At 42.8% G+C, this 19,851-nt stretch overlaps 1 protein-coding gene across 1 annotated transcript in view; it reads left to right on the forward strand.

Annotated features, from left to right (window-relative positions):
• LOC140195661 (granzyme K-like) overlaps nucleotides 1-19,851 on the forward strand; it is a 71,446-nt gene that overhangs the window by 14,559 nt on the left and 37,036 nt on the right. Inside the window, exons 3-4 of the mRNA XM_072254379.1 lie at nucleotides 15,291-15,486; nucleotides 15,720-15,834. Coding sequence (XP_072110480.1) covers nucleotides 15,291-15,486; nucleotides 15,720-15,834 — 311 coding nt within the window. The remainder of the gene's footprint in view (nucleotides 1-15,290; nucleotides 15,487-15,719; nucleotides 15,835-19,851) is intronic.

Raw genomic sequence — 19,851 nt, forward strand, 5'->3', positions numbered from 1 at the left:
TTCTTTTCTACCGATGATCAAAGGGAGAGAGACTCATTTGAAAGTGACCAATAAAATTAAATATCAATTACATTTCATATGATGGAATTGATCATTTGTCATGAAAATTGTGGTGTGGATGATGGTCATAAAGCACTAATCCTACTGTGAAGGTTCTTCAATATCCAGCTCTTTCTTTGTTAATGATGAAACTCCAATAAGTCAGACTTAGCTATCGCACTTCTACTTTTCATTAAAGTTTAAATCTAATTTAGTTTAAAGATATAACGCAATAGTAGGCCTTTCCAGCCAATTACATTCATTGGGTTAGTTAACTAATTTACTAACCCATACGTCTTTGGATAATATCTTATCAAAGTTGAAAACACACAAAGTAATTGATACAAAGATAAAAAAAAAGTTGGAAAACAGAATCTTTCAGTGCCTTTTGAATGCTGTTTCAGTTACAAATAAAGAAGAATATAGTATGGATATCAGTGATCTCGAACACATTGCAGACAATGGTAAAGCAATCAGCAAAAACATTTTGATGGATTATTACACGCTTCCTTGAAATTTACTTATTTCTTGCAATGTGTTAATTTGATTCTCTTTAGTTTGTTCCCTCCAAAACCAAACAACAGGAATTCTGCAGATGCTGGAAATTCAAGCAACACACATCAAAGTTGCTGGTGAATGCAACTAGGAAGAGGTGCAGTCGACGTTTCAGGCCGAGACCCTTCGTCAGGACTAACTGAAGGAAGAGTGAGTAAGAGATTTGAAAGTTGGAGGGGGAGGGGGAGATCCAAAATGATAGGAGAAGGCAGGAGGGAGAGGGATGGAGCCAAGAGCTGGACAGGTGATAGGCAAAAGGGATACGAGAGGATCATGGGACAGGAGGTCTGGGAAGAAAGACAAGGAGGGGGGAGGGAACCCAAAGGATGGGCAAGGGGTATATTCAGAGGGACAGAGGGAGAAAAAGGGGAGTGAGAGAAAGAATGTGTGTATAAAAATAAGTAACAGATGGGGTACGAGGGGGAGGTGGGGCATTAGCGGAAGTTAGAGAAGTCGATGTTCATGCCATCAGATTGGAGGCTACCCAGACGAAATATAAGGTGTTGTTCCTCCAACCTGAGTGTGGCTTCATCTTTACAGTAGAGGAGGCCGTGGATAGACATGTCAGAATGGGAATGGGATGTGGAATTAAAATGTGTGGCCACTGGGAGATCCTGCTTTCTCTGGCGGACAGAGCGTAGGTGTTCAGCAAAGCGGTCTCCCAGTCTGCGTCGGGTCTCGCCAATATATAAAAGGCCACATCGGGAGCACCGGACGCAGTATATCATCCCAGCCGACTCACAGGTGAAGTGTCGCCTCACCTGGAAGGACTGTTTTGGGCCCTGAATGGTGGTAAGGGAGGAAGTGTAAGGGCATGTGTAGCACTTGTTCCACTTACATGGATAAGTGCCAGGAGGGAGATCAGTGGGGAGGGATGGGGGGGACGAATGGACAAGGGAGTCGCGTAGGGAGCGATCCCTGCAGAAAGCAGAGAGAGGTGGGGAGGGAAAGATGTGCTTAGTGGTGGGATCCCGTTGGAGGTGGCGGAAGTTATGGAGAATAATATGTTGGACCCGGAGGCTGGTGGGGTGGTAGGTGAGGACCAGGGGAACCCTATTCCTAGTGGGGTGGCGGGAGGATGGAGTGAGAGCAGATGTACGTGAAATGGGGGAGATGCGTTTAAGAGCAGAGTTGATAGTGGAGGAAGGGAAGCCCCTTTCTTTAAAAAAGGAGGACATCTCCCTTGGCCTAGAATGAAAAGCCTCATCCTGAGAGCAGATGCAGCGGAGATGGAGGAATTGTTAGAAGGGGATGGCGCTTTTGCAAGAGACAGGGTGAGAAGAGGTATAGTCCAGATAGCTGTGAGAGTCAGTAGGCTTATAGTAGACATCAGTGCATAAGCTGTCTCCAGAGACAGAGACAGAAAGGTCTAGAAAGGGGAGGGAGGTGTCGGAAATGGACCAGGTAAACTTGAGGGCAGGGTGAAAGTTGGAGGCAAAGTTAATAAAGTTAACTCAGTACGTGCCTCCTTCTGTTTTTCTTCAGGAATTTCTGTCTGATCACATTGTTATTTCTAAACTCTAGGCTCTTTAACTAAAACAGGCACAATTTCCTCAGGGATATCTTATTACCTCTACAACTCTCAACGACCTGCAGGTGACTGCTATATCTTCATACAGTTCACAGAGTTTATAAACCAGAAAACGAAGCTCCATGGATTAGACTGAAGAAACCTCTTGGATGAGAGGGGAAATGTCCTCTGGACAACACAGCCAGTCCAGTTGCCTTGATTTGCTACTGCTTGACCTGGATGACTGAGAACCTTCATACAGAATGAGAGGAAACTTGACAGTGGAGTTTAAAATGATGAGAAGCATAGATAGTGGACAGCCAGTGCCATAATTTTCTATTCTGGCAATATTTAATGTGAGAGGATATAGTTTAACATGATTGAAGGAAAGTATAGGGGGAAATGTCAGAGATAAGTTTTCTACACAGTTGAGTGGATATTGCATAGAATGCACAGTTGAGTCTGGTGGTCAAGGCAGTTTAATTAGGGATATTTAAGATAATCAGATAGGCACATAGAAAAAAGGAAAATGGAGGACTAAATGGGAGGGAAGAATTAAATGGAACTTGGAGTAGGTTAGAAGGTTGGCACAACATCATTGGTCAAAGGGCCTGTACTGTGCTGTACTATTCTGTGTTCTTTGGAGACATTGCAAATCTGCTCAATTCTTAATGAAATGGAGCCACTGCTGTGCTTTCTTCATGATTGCATCAGTGTTTTAGGTGCAAGATAGATCCTCAGAGATATCAATGTTTAGGAGCTGGAAGCTGCTTATCCTTTCCACTGCTGACTCCTCAGTGAGAACTGGTGTGTGTTATCCCAACTTCTCCTTCTTGAAACCCACAATCAATTCCCTGGTCTTGCTGATGTTGAGTACGAAGTGGCTGTGTGACAACAGTCAGGTGGCCAATCTATCTCATTTGTATAAGCCTAATCATTGCCATCAGAAATTCTGCCAACAACAGCTCACTGACTGAGGAATCACTTGTACATTCCTACTCTCTTTATTATACCATTTAGAGCCAAACACTAAGTTCAAACTTTTGCTTTCATTTTGATTGTTCATTTGATAGCAGTTGCCATATGACTAATATGTTACCAGCTTTAGTCATAAATATGTAACTAATTTTAAAAAACAAGTGTTTATTTCTGATGTTCACAGCAACATTTGTCCTCCAGAGCCAGCTCCGCCATTCAGTGATGTTATAGTTGGCCCAGATTTCCTGCTCTCTCACAAAATCCCTTAATTCCCTTACCAATTAAAATTCTTTCTGTCCCAGCACAGCTTTCTTGGTCAAGGAATTCTAAATTTCCTCCAACATACTGCACTATTTGAAAATAGACAATTTTTAACCAGTCTTTGATTCAATCTGATGTTCCTACCTTCTTTAAGAAGGCAACAATCATCCCAGTCTGTCTGTCTAGGTACCATATCCGATGCGGACTTTGGTGACCATGGTTTTCCATATAGATCTATCTTTCATTTTTTGGATGACTTCCATTTCCTCGATGTGTAGCCACCTAGCTATGCTTTTGATATACGTAAGCCGAGGTCTTCCTCTAGGTTTGCTCCCAGCACCTAAGAAAAATCAAAAAAAAACCTTAATGACTATTTACTGATGACTCCAACATCCAGAGTCATGAAGTGCTTTGAGAGGCCAGTTATGGTACGCATTAACTCCAGCCTTCCAGGCAAACTTGATGCTATAATTCACTACTCTGAAAAGGGTCTTTGGCAAATGCCATCTTCTGGAGCATCTGGACAGTAAATACAACTATGTTTGACTATTATTTATTGTCTACAGCTCCATCTTCAATGTGATAAATCCAAGCAAACTCATCTCCAAACTCCTCGATCTGGGACTCAGCACCTCCCTTTGCATCTGGATCCTTGACTTCCTGACCAACAAACTGGAACCAGTAGGGTAGGCTCAACACCTTCATCATGATTATTCTCATTTCACAAGGATGTGTCCTCAGCCCCCTATTTGCATAGGTTCCTCAGATCCCCATACACTCAAGACTCTGTGGCCAGGTTCTGCTCTACCTCCACCATGGTGGCCCCTGTCTCAAATGATGAGGAACTCCGATACAGGAAGGAGACTGAGAGCTTAGTGACATGCTGTCATGACAACAATCTTTTCTTCAATTCATCAGAAGAGGAGGTCCTACACAGGAGATTAGTGTGCAAACTTAAAGCACACGGTACAGGTTTCCCCTGCCATCCGAAGGTAGAGCGTTCCTATGAAACAGTTCATAAGCCAAAATGTTGTAAAGTGAAGAAGCAATTGCCATTTATTTATATGGGAAAAATTTGTGACCATTCGCAGACCCAAAAATAACCTACCAAATCTTGCCAAATAACACGTAAAACCTAAAATAACAGTAACATATATTAAAAGCAGGAATGATATGACAAATACACAGCCTATATAAAATAGAAATACTTTTCCACAATCATTATTGAACTGTTCTCCATAGCGAAAATCTCGCGCAAGCGCTCTCAGCAGAAAATCTCATGCAAGCGCTGTTGGCAAAAGCACAGCGCAAGTGCCCTCCAGTAACATTTAAGCTATGAAGCTGCCAAATCATACCAAATAACACGTAAAAATACACAGCCTATATAAAGTAGAAATAATGCATGTACAGTGTAGTATCACTTACCGGAATTGGTTCAGCGCCGAGCACACTGATGGTGTGTTAGACTGAGTCGTCGCAGGTTGGGTGGTGCAGTGGCCCCCACCCTCCAGGCCGCCGACAGATACCGAACCGCGAAACATGCAGGGTTGCAGCAGTAGCCGGGAGGCATCCAGCACATCTTTAAGAAAAAAGCTGAAATAAACATCCTAATTAATTACCTGTCGGGCGGCACCTATTTAATTAGCATGTTTATTTCAGCTTTTTTCTTAAAAATGTGCTGTGTGCCTCCCAGCTACTGCTGCATTCTCCGCGAATCGGTACAGTATATGTCCCGCAGCCTGGCTGTTGGGGTGGTGGGACACTGGGGTGTCATCTCATCGTCTGTTTCCATTAGAGCAGGCAGCTCATCTTCTCCTACGACTGCCTGCCTCAATGTCGAAGGTCAAGGTTCGTCGTCTGCTGTGGCTGATGCGGAAGGCTTGCTTGACTGCTGAGCCTCGCGCATTTTTCAATCATACAGTTCTTTATAAGGACTCAAACCATCCTGCAAATATCCCCTAAACCTACGTACCCTTTCAAAATTAAAGTCGTACTCTAACATTGCAGCGAAAATCTCACGCAGTCACTTTCGATTCATTCGCTACTGCATTCGGTTTCGATTGCTAACCTTTCCGCTTCCAATTGCATCAGCTCTTCATCTATCAGTTCTTGGTCATGGGATGCCAAAACCTCTTCAACATCATGTTCGTCAGCTTCCACAAGCCACACTCACTTAGTCCTTACTTTGTTCACATGATCAAAACGATTGATTATGTCTAGTTTTACGCTACGTGTATCACCCTTACGACTTCTTTTAGGTTTTTCCATACCTTAGAACTCATCTTGCAAACGGCTGCTCACAGGCACGTGTTTAAGCAATGCCAGTGAGAATGCAGTTCCAAATCCGGGGCGAGCGGCTGCTTGGGGCACGCGGCATGCTGCCTTTATCATGCGCTGATCTTCCCTGTGCGCAGCTTTCTTTTAGTAACAGTGAAAACACCTTCTGATAGCGAAAACAGGGTACTAATGGAGGTCTTTCGTAACAGTGAGGTTTCGCAAAGCGAACGTTCGAAAAGCGGGGGACACCTGTATTGGGGGTATGGTATTGATGTGGATAGAGAATTAATTGGCAAACAGGAAGCAAAGAGTGGGAATAAACGGGAACTTTTCAGAATGGCAGGCAGCGACTAGTCGGGTACCACAAGGCTCAGTGCTGGGACCCCAGTTGTTTACAATATATATTAATGATTTAGACGAGGGAATTAAATGAAGCATCTCCAAGTTTGCGGATGACACGAAGCTGGGTGGCAGTGTTAGCTGTGAGGAGGATGCTAAGAGGATGCAGGGTGACTTGGATAGGTTAGGTGAGTGGGCAAATTCATGGCAGATGCAATTTAATGTGGATAAATGTGAGGTTATCCACTTTGGTGGCAAGAACAGAAAAACAGATTATTATCTGAATGGTCCCGATTAGGAAAAGGGGAGGTGCAATGAGACCTGGGTGTCATTATACACCAGTGATTGAAAGTTAGCATGCAGGCGAATGGTATGCTGGCATTCATTGCAAGTGGATTCGAGTACAAGAGCAGGGAGGTACTACTGCAGTTGTACAAGGCCTTGGTGAGACCACACCTGGAGTACTGTGTGCAGTTTTGGTTGCCTAATCTGAGGAAAGACATTCTTGCCATAGAGGGAATACAAAGAAGGTTCACCAGATTGATTCCTGGGATGGCAGGACTTTCATATGATGAAAGACTGGATCGACTAGGCTTATACTCTTTGGAATTTAGAAGATTGAGGGGGGGACCTTATTGAAACTTATAAAATTCTAAAGGGATTGGACAGGCTAGATGTAGGAAGTTTGTTCCCGATGTTGGGGAAGTCCAGAACGAGGGGTCACAGTTTGAGGATAAAGGGGAAGCCTTTTAGGACCGAGATGAGGAAAAACATCTTCACACAGAGAGTGGTGAATCTGTGGAATTCTCTGCCACAGGAAACAGTTGAGGCCAGTTCATTGGCTATATTTAAGAGGGAGTTAGATATGGCCCTTGTGGCTAAAGGGATCGGGAGTATGGAGAGAAGGCAGGTACAGGGTTCTGAGTTGGATAATAAGGCATGATCATACTGAATGGTGGTGCAGGCTTGAAGGGCTGAATGGCCTACTCCTGCACCTATTTTCTATGTTTCTATGTAAAAGAGTTGGTCATTGACATCAGGAAGGAGGGTTTTGATCAACTGCTATCTTCATCAACAATGCTGAGGTTGAGAAGGTTGAGATCTGCAAGTTCCCAGGAGTGAACATCACCTGTTCTGGACCAACAGCTGTACACCATGACCAAAAAGCTCATGAATACCTCTTCTTCCTCAGGAGGCGACAGAAATTTGGTATGTACACTTTGAACCTTGCCTATTTTTATTGATGCAGCACAGGAAGCATTCTGTCTTGATGCGTTGTGGCAGCTGCACTGCTCATGACCACAAGGAGCTACAGAAAGTTATGGAGACAGCTCAGCTCATCCAGACAGGATAGTTGAATGCTCCTCTTATGGAATGACAGAAGGCAGGGAGACTACCAGTGTCCACCTGCAGATTCTAACAATCCACGTTAAAGAGTTGGAGATGAACACTGGATCATTTGGGAGGCTGAAGGGGTTTTAGATAGGATGTATGGAGAGATAGTTATACCCAAAGTACAGGACACTGGAGAATGGGTGACAGTCAGGAAGGAGAAAGAGGTTAAACAGCCAGTTAAACAATCCTGTGGGCATCCCCCTCAACAACAGGTATACCACTATTTTTTTACTGTTCGTGGGGATGACCCAACAGAGAAAAGTCACAGCTGTCAGATCTCTGGCACTGAGTCTGCCTCTGTGACTCAGAAGGGAAGGTGGGGAGAAGAGACACGCTGTGGTGATTGGAGATTCATTAGTAAGGGGAACAGACAGGAGATTTGTGGATGAGAATTAGATTCCCAGATGGAATGTGGCCTCCCAGGTGCGAGGGACCGAAATATCTCGGATCAAGTCCTCTGCATTCTTAAATGGGAGGGTGAACAACCAGAGGTCATGGTCCATGTAGGTACCAATGACATGGGTAGGACAAATGATGAAGTTCTGCAGAGGGAGTTAGGTGCCAATTTAAAGGGCAGTATCTCCAGGGCTGTGATCTCAGGATTACTATCTGATCCACATGTTAGTGAGGCCAGAACTAGGAAGGTTATACAGTTTAATACGTGGCTAAGGAGTTGATGTAGGAGGGAGGGCATAGCATTTTTGGATCATTGGGCTCTCTTCCAGGACAGGTGGGAACTGTACAGAAGGGATGGTTTACACCTGAACTAGAAGGTGACTAATATCCTAGTGGGAAGGTTTGTTAATGCTGCACAGCGGGGTTTAAACTGGAGTTGCAGGGGACGGGAACCAGAGTGCCAGAATAGTTAGTGGATAGGTTGTGGATGCAGATATTGGTAAGACCTCAGCCAGAGTCAGAAATCAAAGATTGAGCATGGTGCGATTAGTGTCCTGAGCTGCGTATATTCCAATGCAAGAAGTATCATAGGAAAGGCGGATGAGCTCAGGGCGTGGATCAACACGTGGAATTATGCTGTTGTAGCCATTAGTGATACTTGGTTGCAGGAAAGGCAGGACTGGCATCTCAATATTCCGGGGTTCCGTTGTTTTAGATGTGAGGGAGCAGGAGGGATTAGAGGAGGAGGGGTGCATTATCAGTCAGGGAAAATGTCACGGCAGTGTTTCATCAGTACAGACTGCGGAACTCGACTCGTGATCCCTTATGGGTGGATCTGAGAAGTAAGAAAGCTATGACCACATTAGTGTCTATATTACTTTTGGATTGGGACTACAGAGCGTCGTGGGAGCTGAATTCTGAAGGAAGGCAGTTTTTTTAAAAAACTTTTTCCAGTGCAAGAAGAACAAGACTGCGCAGGCGCGTGACGTCAACAGGACAGCGCGCAGAGTTTAAAAAGGAGACCACCCTATACGGCAGGCAGCGGAGTGAGTGGGAGCAGAGTGTAGGGCTTTGGCTTCAACGGGCTTCGGCAATAAATGGGAAGAGGTGAGAGTGAAGCACCGACTCTTTTTTTCTCCTCCACCTTCGCGAATCGGCCCGGACAGACAGGAACAGCAGGTCTCTCACAGCTAACGGTACGAGCAAACGGTTTAAAAAGTTCATCTGTTTGGCGAGGTAAGTGGGTGAGTAAACTTATTTTTCCTGTTTCATCCCTGTAGACTTAGGTAGCATGCCTGCAGGGTTAGTGTTTTGTTCAGGGATGTGGGAATCCTGGGAGACCTCCAGCCTCCCTGATGGCCACATCTGCGCCAGGTGCACCGAGATGCAGCTCCTCAGAGACTGTGTTAGGGATCTGGAGCTGCAGCTTGATGACCTACTGCTTATCAGGGAAAGTGAAGAGGTGATAGACAGGAGCTACAGGGAGGTAGTCATGCCTAGGCTACAGGGGTCAGAAAACTGGGTCACTGTCAAGAGAGGGAAGGGAAATGCCCGGATAGTGGAGAGCACACCTGTGGCTGTCCCCCTCAGCAACAAATATCTTGTTCTGGACGCTGTTGAGGGGGATGACCTGACAGGGGATGCTCACTGTAACCGGGTCTCTGGCACTGAGCCTGGTCCTGTTGTTCAGGAGAGAAGGAGGGAGAAGAGGAATGCGGTAGTTGTAGGGGATTCCATAGTCAGGGGAATGGACAGGAGATTCTGTGAGCCTGATAGAGATACCTGCATGGTGTGTTGCCTCCCAGGTGCCAGGGTATGGGATGTCTCCGATCAGGTTCTGAATATTCTAAAGGGGGAGGGTGAGCAGCCAGTTGTCTTGGTACATGTTGGTACCAATGACATAGATAGGACAAAGGAGAAGGTCCTGAAGAGAGATTTCCAGGAGTTAGGAAGGAAGTTGAGAAGCAGGACCTCCAGGGTAGTAATCTCAGGATTGCTACCTGTGCCACGTGCTAGCGAGGGCAAGAATAGTAGGATCAGGCAGATAAATGCGTGGCTGAGAGACTGGTGTAGGGGGCAGGGCTTCAGATTCTTGGATAATTGGGATCTCTTCTGGGGGAAGTATGACCTGTTCAAAAAGGATGGGTTACAGCTGAACGCGAGGGGGACCAATATCCTGGCGGGAAGGTTTAATAGAGCTGTTAGGGAGGGTTTAAGCTAATTTGGCAGGGGGATGGGAACCAGAATGACAGAGCAGAGGAGGGGGAAAACAGAAATAAATCTAAGATAGTGAACAGTAAAGATGTCAGGAAAGACAGGCAGATGATGGGGCAAATTTGCAGCCATTGGGATGAGTTGCAGTGCAATAAAGTTGCAGTGAAATCAAAGCGAAAAGTACCAAATACAGGTCTTAAAGTGTTATACTTAAATGCACGCAGCATAAGGAATAAGGTGGATGATCTTGTCGTACAGCTGCAGATTGGCAGGTATGATATTGTGGCCATCACTGAGACCTGGCTAAAGGATGCATGTCTCTGGGAGCTGAACGTCCAAGGATACACGGTGTATCGGAAGGATAGGAAGGTAGGCAGAGGGGGAGGCATGGCTTTATTGGTAAGAAATTATATTAAATTATTAGAAAGATGTGATATAGGATCGGAAGGTGCAGAATCTTTATGGGTTGAGCTAAGAAATTGAAAGGGTAAAAGGACCCTGATGGCAGTTATTTATAGGCCTCCAAACAGCTGCAGGGATGTGGACTACAAATTACAACAGGAAGTAGAAAAGGCTTGTCAGAAGGGCAGTGTTGTGATAATTGTGGGGGATTTTAACATGCGAGTGGATTGGGAAAATCAGGTCAGCACTGGATCTCAAGAGAGAGAATTTGTAGAATGTCTGCGAGATGGCTTTTTAGAACAGCTTGTTGTTGAGCCCACTAGGGGATCGGCTGTACTGGATTGGGTATTGTGTAATGAACCGGAGGTGATTAGAGAGATTGAGGTGAAGGAACCCTCAGGAGACAGTGATCATAACATGATTGAGTTCACTGTGACATTTGAAAAAGAGAAGCCGAAATCTGATGTGTCGGTATTTCAGTGGAGTAAAGGAAATTACAGTGGCATGAGAGAGGACCTGGCCAAAGTTGACTGGAAAGGGACACTGGCGGGAAAGACGGCAGAGAAGCAGTGGCTGGAGTTTATGCGAGAAGTGAGGAAGGTGCAAGACAGATATATTCCAGAAAAGAAGAAATTTTCTAATGGAAAAAGGATGCAACCGTGGTTGACAAGAGAAGTCAAAGCCAAAGTTAATTTTCCTTAGTCTCCATGGATAAAACAACACATTTTCATAAAGGTTTATAGATGCTAAGCCAAATTAGGAAAACCTGCAGATTACGATAAAGAGTTGCATTGCCAGTGGAGTATGTTTTATTCCATCATGCTGACCGTCTCCTTTGCTTTGGTCAGAAAGAATATGTATACTACTTTCAGATCAGATTAACAGGAAATCCAAGGCCTGGATGATTTGTGAACCCAATCCAGTGGGAGGTAATACCAAAGAGAGCGCATTGCAGGGTCTAAAGTTCAAAGGGGGGAGTTTAAAGGAGATTTACAAGGCAAGACTTTTTAAACATCATAGTACGTGCATGGAACACTCTTCCAGGGGAAGTGATGGAAGTAGATATTATAGCAATGTTTCAGAGCCATTGGAACAGACACATGAACAGGCAGACAATGAAGGGATGTGGACCCTGTGCAAGCAGATGTATAGTGTAAATTGACACCATGATCAGCACAGACTTAGTGGCCTGAGGACTTTGCTATTCTGCTCTAAATTCTGTGTAAGTGTCATGGTCATGAGAAAATTGTAGAAAGACATTGACTTTTAAAGGGGATCTGAGAGAAACATTTTAGATAGTATGAAGATCAGAAAACTGAAATGATAACAGAGTGGCAGATGGTGATGTGAGAACAAACTGATATCATTCAGGACTGTGAAAAGCATTTGTGCACATTTTATGAGAACATGCAAATAGTACTGGAACTGTGCTAAGGAGAGGGCAGCTATCAACAAAATGATAGTCTGGATGAGAAAAATGTATTTAAGCAATTTATAATCAGATTTAAAAGATACTTTTCATCCTTTAATAATATAAACTTTCAAAACTTTCATACCCAGACCTTGCCTACCACAGTAGCTGGCATTTCAGTTGGTGGACTACAATTCATAGAGTGTACTATTGATTGGAGGCATGAGTCTGAATCCCATCCTGGCAGCTAGAGAGTTTATGCTGCTAAAGTTATCGTAAAATGACAGTTGCCTTCAGCTCTGGTGACCATAAAGTTGTCAAATCTCCAACAGAAACCACTCTGGTTCTCTAATGTCCTTCAAGCAAAGGTGATCTGGCATCATTACCTGTTTGGGCCTGCTTGGGAGTCAGAACCATGACAGGGTTGATTTGTAATTGCCTCTTGAGGTGGGCTGGGTAAGAGGGCAATTAGGAATGGACAATAAATCCCAGTTTTTCCAATGATCGTCACACTCTGTCCATCTGACTGAATCGATTTATCAGTTTACCCAACTTTTTCAGATTATCTCTAATCCTTCTGAACTCACCGGGCTACAGAGGTTTTTGGAATGATAGCAAGGAGAAACTTGCAAGAGTCTTTCCTGTTTCAAGGATTGAAGATGTTCCAAAGTGCTTCATAATATTGCTCAGACACCAACTGAACTCTGTTATTCTTCTCTGAATAGGGTCATTGTCAATGTTATGTCTACTTGAGAAGCTTATAAGAGTCTTCACTTAACATCTCTTCTAAAAGTTGACACCACCAACAAGAGAACCCTTCCTTTCTATTGCTCTGGACTGTTGGCCTGGTTTACTGACCCCAGGTTGATTTACCAGTGAGTGAGAGTGATTATATGAAATGGATTTTATCAGAATAGAGCCTTGTCCTTTCCAGAAGGGTACAATTTCCAGGATCTTTTGCTGGACATCAGTCAGAAACAGGAATCCTGAAGAAAATACAATGATAGTTATTCACTGGCATCTGTCCAATTTCACTGGAAACGATTTTTTTTTCAAAAATGTTGCTTCCTCAATTTGTTTTGTGTGTGATAGGCCAATTTCCCCCTGGGATCAATAAAGTATGACTATGAAAACTATGAAACTATGACTATTTGAAGCTGAACATAAATGTAGGAATTTGGAGAAAGAAGAAAATAACATTTATTAAGTATAATGCATTTACTGGTGCTGGCACTTTGCAATAATTTAGCTAAGCGAAAAATGTTTTGTTGATGAATTTTGTTTTTACTCAGTGTTTGGAGGTTTCTTGCTGAAGTGTCCAAAAATAATCGGCTAGTTTTGAAAGATTCCAGTTGGCTTGATAGTGTTTCTCCATAACCACAATGTCCTGGTAAAACATTTCACCATGCTCATCACTGACAGCACCAAGATTTGTAGGGAAGAAATCTAAACGTGAATGCAGAAAATGAATGGTCAGTGGCATGTTGCAATTTATGGTTTGGTATGCTTGAAACATGTTGTCAACCAGCTATATAGTTTGGTAATCTGTAGCTGCCCAGAAAATTTTCAACATTCTTCAATGCCTTCCATGCGATTTTCTCCAGTACTACTAGAAATTTTTCAAATTGCCTATCGTTGTATGCGTATTAAGATTGTTGACCAACAAAAACAGCTTCCTCAATCTTGACATCAGTTATTCTGTCTTGAATAGTGAATAGAAATAACAAATATAGGTGATTTCAAAAAATACTGCATGTTAGGAAAATTTCATGGTGATTTTCAAGATCTGCAGCCCAAAATCCTAAGATACTTGCAGAAGTATTTAGGAAGCAAAATCTTTGATGTCCAGTGATATTGACGTCTTCATTCCAACAAACATATCCCCAGCTACCATCTGGGTGGTGGATATTGCCATCTGGTCTTTACAATCTTCACAAATCTATGAACAAATGGATGCCATCTGTATTAATTCAGTGTAATAATATCATTTGGCCTTGGATTGTCAATATTTGAAAGTAAATGCAATAAAGTGGCATATTCAAATGATGTTTCTCAAATTTATTGCTCTTTTAAGACATCATTTAGGGTGCATTCACATAAGATCTAAATAAATATGTCCTGCATGTTATCAGGGTACAGCATTTCAATGAAATGTGAAAAGATAAGCATCAGAATTAGAAGCAATCTCTTTCTGAAAGCCATATAGCTTGTTGAAAATTCCTGGTTCACTTTGATCCTGTCATATAATCTTCCACAACGGATGTTGATTCAGAACAGTAGATTTGCAAATCTTCACGTTCGTTTTTGGTTTAGGGCGTTGGTGGGACACTGAAATAAATAAACCACTTCCCTCTAAGTTCCTAATAAATTCAATAACTTTGGTGTTTTCACAATAACAATATAAATAAGCCAGTTCTAAAATCTGTGGACAGATCATAGCAGACTCCACGTTGTCAACAGTGTCTGTATCAGAAACCAGAAAAGAAAATGTGATTGTGTACGATTGTGAAATATACTTAACATGCCAATGAGTTAGAGTGTGACAACCTTTTGTGCGCAGTTTAAATTCCTTTGTGAGCTAGTAGGAAAAAGTGTGTGCACACTCACACTCACACCCATCAGGTTGTAGAAACAACACCTTATATTCTGTCTGGGTAGCCTCCGACCTGGTGGCACGAACGTTGATTTCTCAAATTTCTTTTAATGCCCCTCCCCTCCACCATTCCGCTTTGTCTCCTTGCCTGCTCATCGTTTCCTGCTGGTGCTCCTCGCCTCCTTTTCTTTCTTCCATGGCCTTCTGTCTTCTCCAGTTAGATTCTCGCTTCTCCAGCCCTGTACCTCCTTTACCAATCAACCTTTCTGCACTTTACTTCATCCCTTCCCTTATCACCTTGTGTTTCTCTCTCCCCTCCCCTCACCTTTTAAATCTACTCATCTTTTATTCTCCAGTCCTGCTGAAGGGTACAGCCTGACATGTCTCTGTATATTTTCCATAGATGCAGCCTGGCCTGCTGAATTCCTCCAGCATTTTGAGTGTATTGCTAAAATTGTATACATAATTGTTTGGTATACATGCATGTACAGTCAGTTATACAATCAGATCAATGTGTATCGATCAATCTGATGACCTGGTGAAAGAAGCTGTCCCAGAGCCTGTTGGTCCTGGCTTTTATGCAGTGGTACCATTTGCCTGATGGAAGGAGCTGCAACAGTTTATGATTGGGGTGACCAGCGTCCCTCATTATCATCCAGGCCCTTTTTATGCACCTGCTGCTGTAAATGTCCTGAATAAAGGAAAGTTCCCATGCACCTTTGCGCTGGGCTGTCAGCACCACTCTCTGCTGTGCCCTGCAACTGAGGGTAGTACAGTTCCCACACCAGGTGGTGACACAGCTAGTCGGGATGTTCTCGATGGTGCCTCTGTAGAAAGTCCAGAGGATTTAGGGACTCATGCAGAACTTCCTCAGCCTTCTGAGGTGAAGGTGATGCTGTTGTGCTTTTTTCACCACACAGCCGGAATGTACATTCCAGGTGAGATCCTCAGTGATGTGTACACCGAGGAACTTCAAACTACTCGCCCACTTGACTACAGTCCCATTAATGCCAATAAGGGCTCGTCCAGGGGTGGCCAAGCTATGGCTCATGCTCCAAAATTGGAGCATTGGATGATTAGAAGTGGATCACTGCACCCCAGTGATAACAATAAAAAGTAAGCCTGCTCATGCAAAAAGTATTAACAAAAAAGCAATTTGGAGAAAAAAAAATCTATAACAGGAATTCAAGTAGCTTAGAGCTAGAAATGGGTTTTACTGAGAATAAATCTATAACTTAGCAATTATTAGTTGTGATTTTATTATTTCGTGCACATCTTTTGGCAAATTGTTATCTTCTTTCATGTTAATCTGTTTTCAATTTTAAAAAATGTTCATTGTGTCAAACCAGGAAAGATGTAAATTTGTTCTGCAGTTGTTCCATTACTGTTCAATACACGTTTGATATTTGTTTGATCCTGAGCCGCCAGGTGTCTGCACCAGCACTGCGTCGCAGATTTTTACCGGTTAGTTTACAATTGACACTCGTGTGCTACAGAGTTGTGCTTCGTTCGTCCTTAGTGAATATTTCCAGTCTGCACTTTTGTGAAAATTAAGCCTTGTTTTCACATTCAGTTACGCATCACAGTGCAAAAGAAAAGCAGAACGTGATAGTAAGCGTGAATTCAATGAACAGTGCGAAATTGAGTTCTTGTTTATAGCGGGTCCATCAGGAAACTGTTGTGCATTGTTTGTGAAAACACTTTCTCACGTAATAGAAGATGTGATCTTAATGGACACTATAAAACACAACATCAGACTGAAATAGAAGGAAAATTGAAGCTAGTGCTTGGGTCTGAGTTACAGAAAGAATATGTGATTAAGAAAAAGGAAGAAATCAAAAATAAGAAAAATGTATTTGTTAAAAGTCTCCTTAAAGTAAGTAATGATTATCTTTTTTTATATTAAATCAATATATCATGTAAAAATGCTAAATATCTCTATATTAACATATTTTTACAAGAATTGAATGGGGGTACAAGATTTGTATGGTGGATCTGAAATCATGCATGAAAAAATTGATGCATGGAATGTAAAAGGTTGGCCACCCCTGGGCTAGTCTGTCTCTGCTCCTCCTGTAATCTACAATCAACTCCTTTGTTCTCTCAACTTTGAGGGAGAGGTTGTAGGCTGAGATTGTAACAGCAGGAACTGTTATTTTCAAACTCATTTTATTGTTTTAATTTTAATACCCTCTTTTTGCATTAAAACATCTCAAACAGATAAAGGAATTAAAGACACAAAAAAGTATTTGGTGTCTTGAGTGTGTATTTTTCCCAGATTACAAAATATAAAGCAACAGCAATAAATAACGAGCATGAAATAACAATATAACAAAGTCCTTAAATGAGTGTAGTTATCCCCTTTTGTTCAAGAGCCTGATGACTGAGGGGTAGAAACTGTTCTTGAACCTGGTGGTGTGAGTCCTGAGGCTCTTGTACCTTCTACCTGATGGCAGCAGTCAGAAAGGAGCATGGCCTGGGTGGTGAGGATCTTGATGATGGATGCTGCTTTCTACGGCAACGTTTCATGTAGATGTGTTCAATAGTTGGGAGGATATTATCCATGATGTACTGAGCTGAATCTGCTACCTTTTGTAGGATTTTCCAAGAAAAGGCATTGGTGTTCCCATACCAGGCCATAACACGTTCAGTCAGTTCACTTTCCACCACACATCTATAGAGGTTTGCCAAGGTTTTCAGTGACATGCTGAACTTCCACGGACTCTGAGGAAAAAGAGGCACTGTTGTGCTTTCTTTGTAATATATTTATATAATGGGTCCAGGATAGGTCCTCTGAGATAGTGACACCCAGGGATTTAGAGATACTGACTCATTTAGTGATTCTCTAATGATTACTGCTCATGGACCTCTGGTTTCCCTCTCTTGAAGTCTACAATTAGTTCCTTTGTCTTATCAACATTGAGTGAGAGGTTGTTGTTATTTCACCACTCAGCCAAGTTTTGCTGATTAGCTTTGAGGGGGATGATAGTGTTAAATGCCAAGCTGTAATCGATAAAGAGCATCCTGATGTATGCATCTTTGCTGTCCAGATGTTGCAGGGTTGTGTGAGGAACCAACGAGATAGCATCTGCTGTAGACCTGTTGCTCCAGTATTCGAATTGGAGCAGATCCAAGTCACCATTCAGACAGGAGCGGATATGCTTCAACACCAAGCTCTCAAAACACTTCAACACTGTGGACGTAAGCGCCACTGGGCAATATTCATTTTGACACTGGCACGATTAAAGCCTGCTTGAAGCAGTTGCTAAGGATGAGAAGGTTGAATCCTTCAAGTTGCTCAGAGTGAACATCACCTATCCTAGGCCAACAGATATACACCATGGCTCATGACTACAACTACTTCCTCAGGAGGTACAAGAAATTTGGAATGTACCCTTTGAGCCTTGCCTATTTTTATTGATGCAGCAGAGAAACATCCTGTCTTGATGCAAAATGACCACAAGGAACTGCAGGAAGTTGCGGAGACAGCTCAGCTTATCCGGACAAGACAGTTGAATGCTCCTCTTGTGGGATACAAGAAGGCAGGGAGCCCACCAGTCTCCCTGACCACTACAACTGTGAGAAGTGCATCCACCTGCAGCTTCTGATAATCCATGTTAAGGAGTTGGAGATGGCACTGAATGAACTCCAGATTATTCGGGAGGCTGGAGGGGTGACAGATAAGACATTTAGAAAGTTAGTTGCACCCAAGGTGCATGACACAGGAAACTGGGTGATATTCAGGAAGAGAAAAGGGGTTAAACAGCCAGTGCAGAGTACCCCTGTGGCTGTCCCGCTCAACAGCAGGTATATTACTTCGGATAATTTTGGTGGGGCAGGACAATGTTGAGGGTGTTCCACACAAGGACTCCCAAATCCCTTTCAATCTCAGATTTTTGGATTTTCTACCCGTTTAGAAAATGGTCTGCAGATTTATTTCTACTACCAAAGCACATGACCATGCTTTTTCCAACATGGTATTTCATTTGCAAATTTTTTGCCCATTCTCCTAATCTTTCTAAGTCCTTCTGCAGTTTACCTGTTTCCTGAATTCTACCTAACCCGTTTCCAAACTTCATATCATTTGCAAGCTTGGCAACAAAGCCACTGACATCATTGATATATAGTATAAAAAGACAAGGTCCCAACACTGACCCCAGCGGAACGCCACTAGTCACTGTCAGCCAACCCCCAGAAAAGGATCCTTTTCTTCACATTCATTGCATCCTACCAATCAGCCAATGCTCAACCATGCAGGTAACTTTCCTGTAAATCCATGGGCTCTTAACTTAATAAGAAGTCTCATGAGTGGCACCTTGTCAAAGGCCTTCTGAAAGTCCAAATATACAACATCCACTGCATGCCCTTCATCTATCCTACTTGTCATTTCCTCAAGGAATTCCAACAGGTTTATCAGGCAAGATTTTCCCTGAAAGAAACCATGCTGACTTTGTCCTATATTGTCCTGTGTCACCAAGTACTTCATAACCTCATCCTGAACAATTGACTCCAACATCGTCCCAACCACTAAGGTCAGGCTAACTGGTCCACAATTTCCTTTCTGCTGTCTTCTTAAAGAGTGGAGTCACATTTGCAATTTTCCAGTCCTCCAGAACCATGCCCGAGTCCAATGATTTTTGAAGGAACATTACGAATGCCTCCCCAATCTCTACCACTACCTCTTTCAGAAGCCTAGGGTGCAGTTTATCTGGTTCGGATGTCTTATGCACCCTTAGATATTTCAGCTTTTTGAGCACCTTCTCCCTTGTAATAATAAATGCACTCACTTCTCTTCCCTCACACCCTTCAACATCTGGCACACTGCTAGTGTCTTTACTCAGTAAAAACTGATACAAAATACTCATATAGTTCACCTGCCACCTCTTCATCCATCAATACTATTTCTCTGGCCTCACTTTCTAGCAGTCCTATATCCACTCTCAGCTTTATTTTATGTTTTGCATACATGAAATTTTTTTACCATCCACTTTGATATTCTTTGCTAGCTTGTTTTCATATTTCAGCTTTCCCTTGGAATGATTCTTTTATTTGCTCTTTGTAGGTTTTTAAAAGCTCCTCAATCCTGTATTCCTGTTAATTTTTGCTTTGTTGTATGCCTTCTCCTTTGTGTTTACTTTGTTTTTCCACCCCCTCTGCTGACCTTCCTATCTCTCCAACACAACGTATAACCTTGGACATTCAGCACCCAACTGCAACCATCCTTTTAGCCATGATTCAGTGATGGCCACAACATCATACCTGACAATCTGTAATAGTGCAACAAGATCATCCACCTTATTTCTTATACTCTGTACATTGAGATATAACACTTTGAGTACTGTAATTGTATTCCTTTTGATTCTGCATCTGTAATGCACAAATACTCACCCTGCAGCTGCAATTTTGTCCTATCATCTGCCTGCCCTTCCTGACAGTCTGACTGCATGTTATCTTTGCTTTTTTTTTTACTATCTCGTCTAT

Source organism: Mobula birostris, chromosome 3 (genome assembly GCF_030028105.1).
Source record: "Mobula birostris isolate sMobBir1 chromosome 3, sMobBir1.hap1, whole genome shotgun sequence".
Classification (NCBI taxonomy): Eukaryota; Metazoa; Chordata; class Chondrichthyes; order Myliobatiformes; family Myliobatidae; genus Mobula; species Mobula birostris.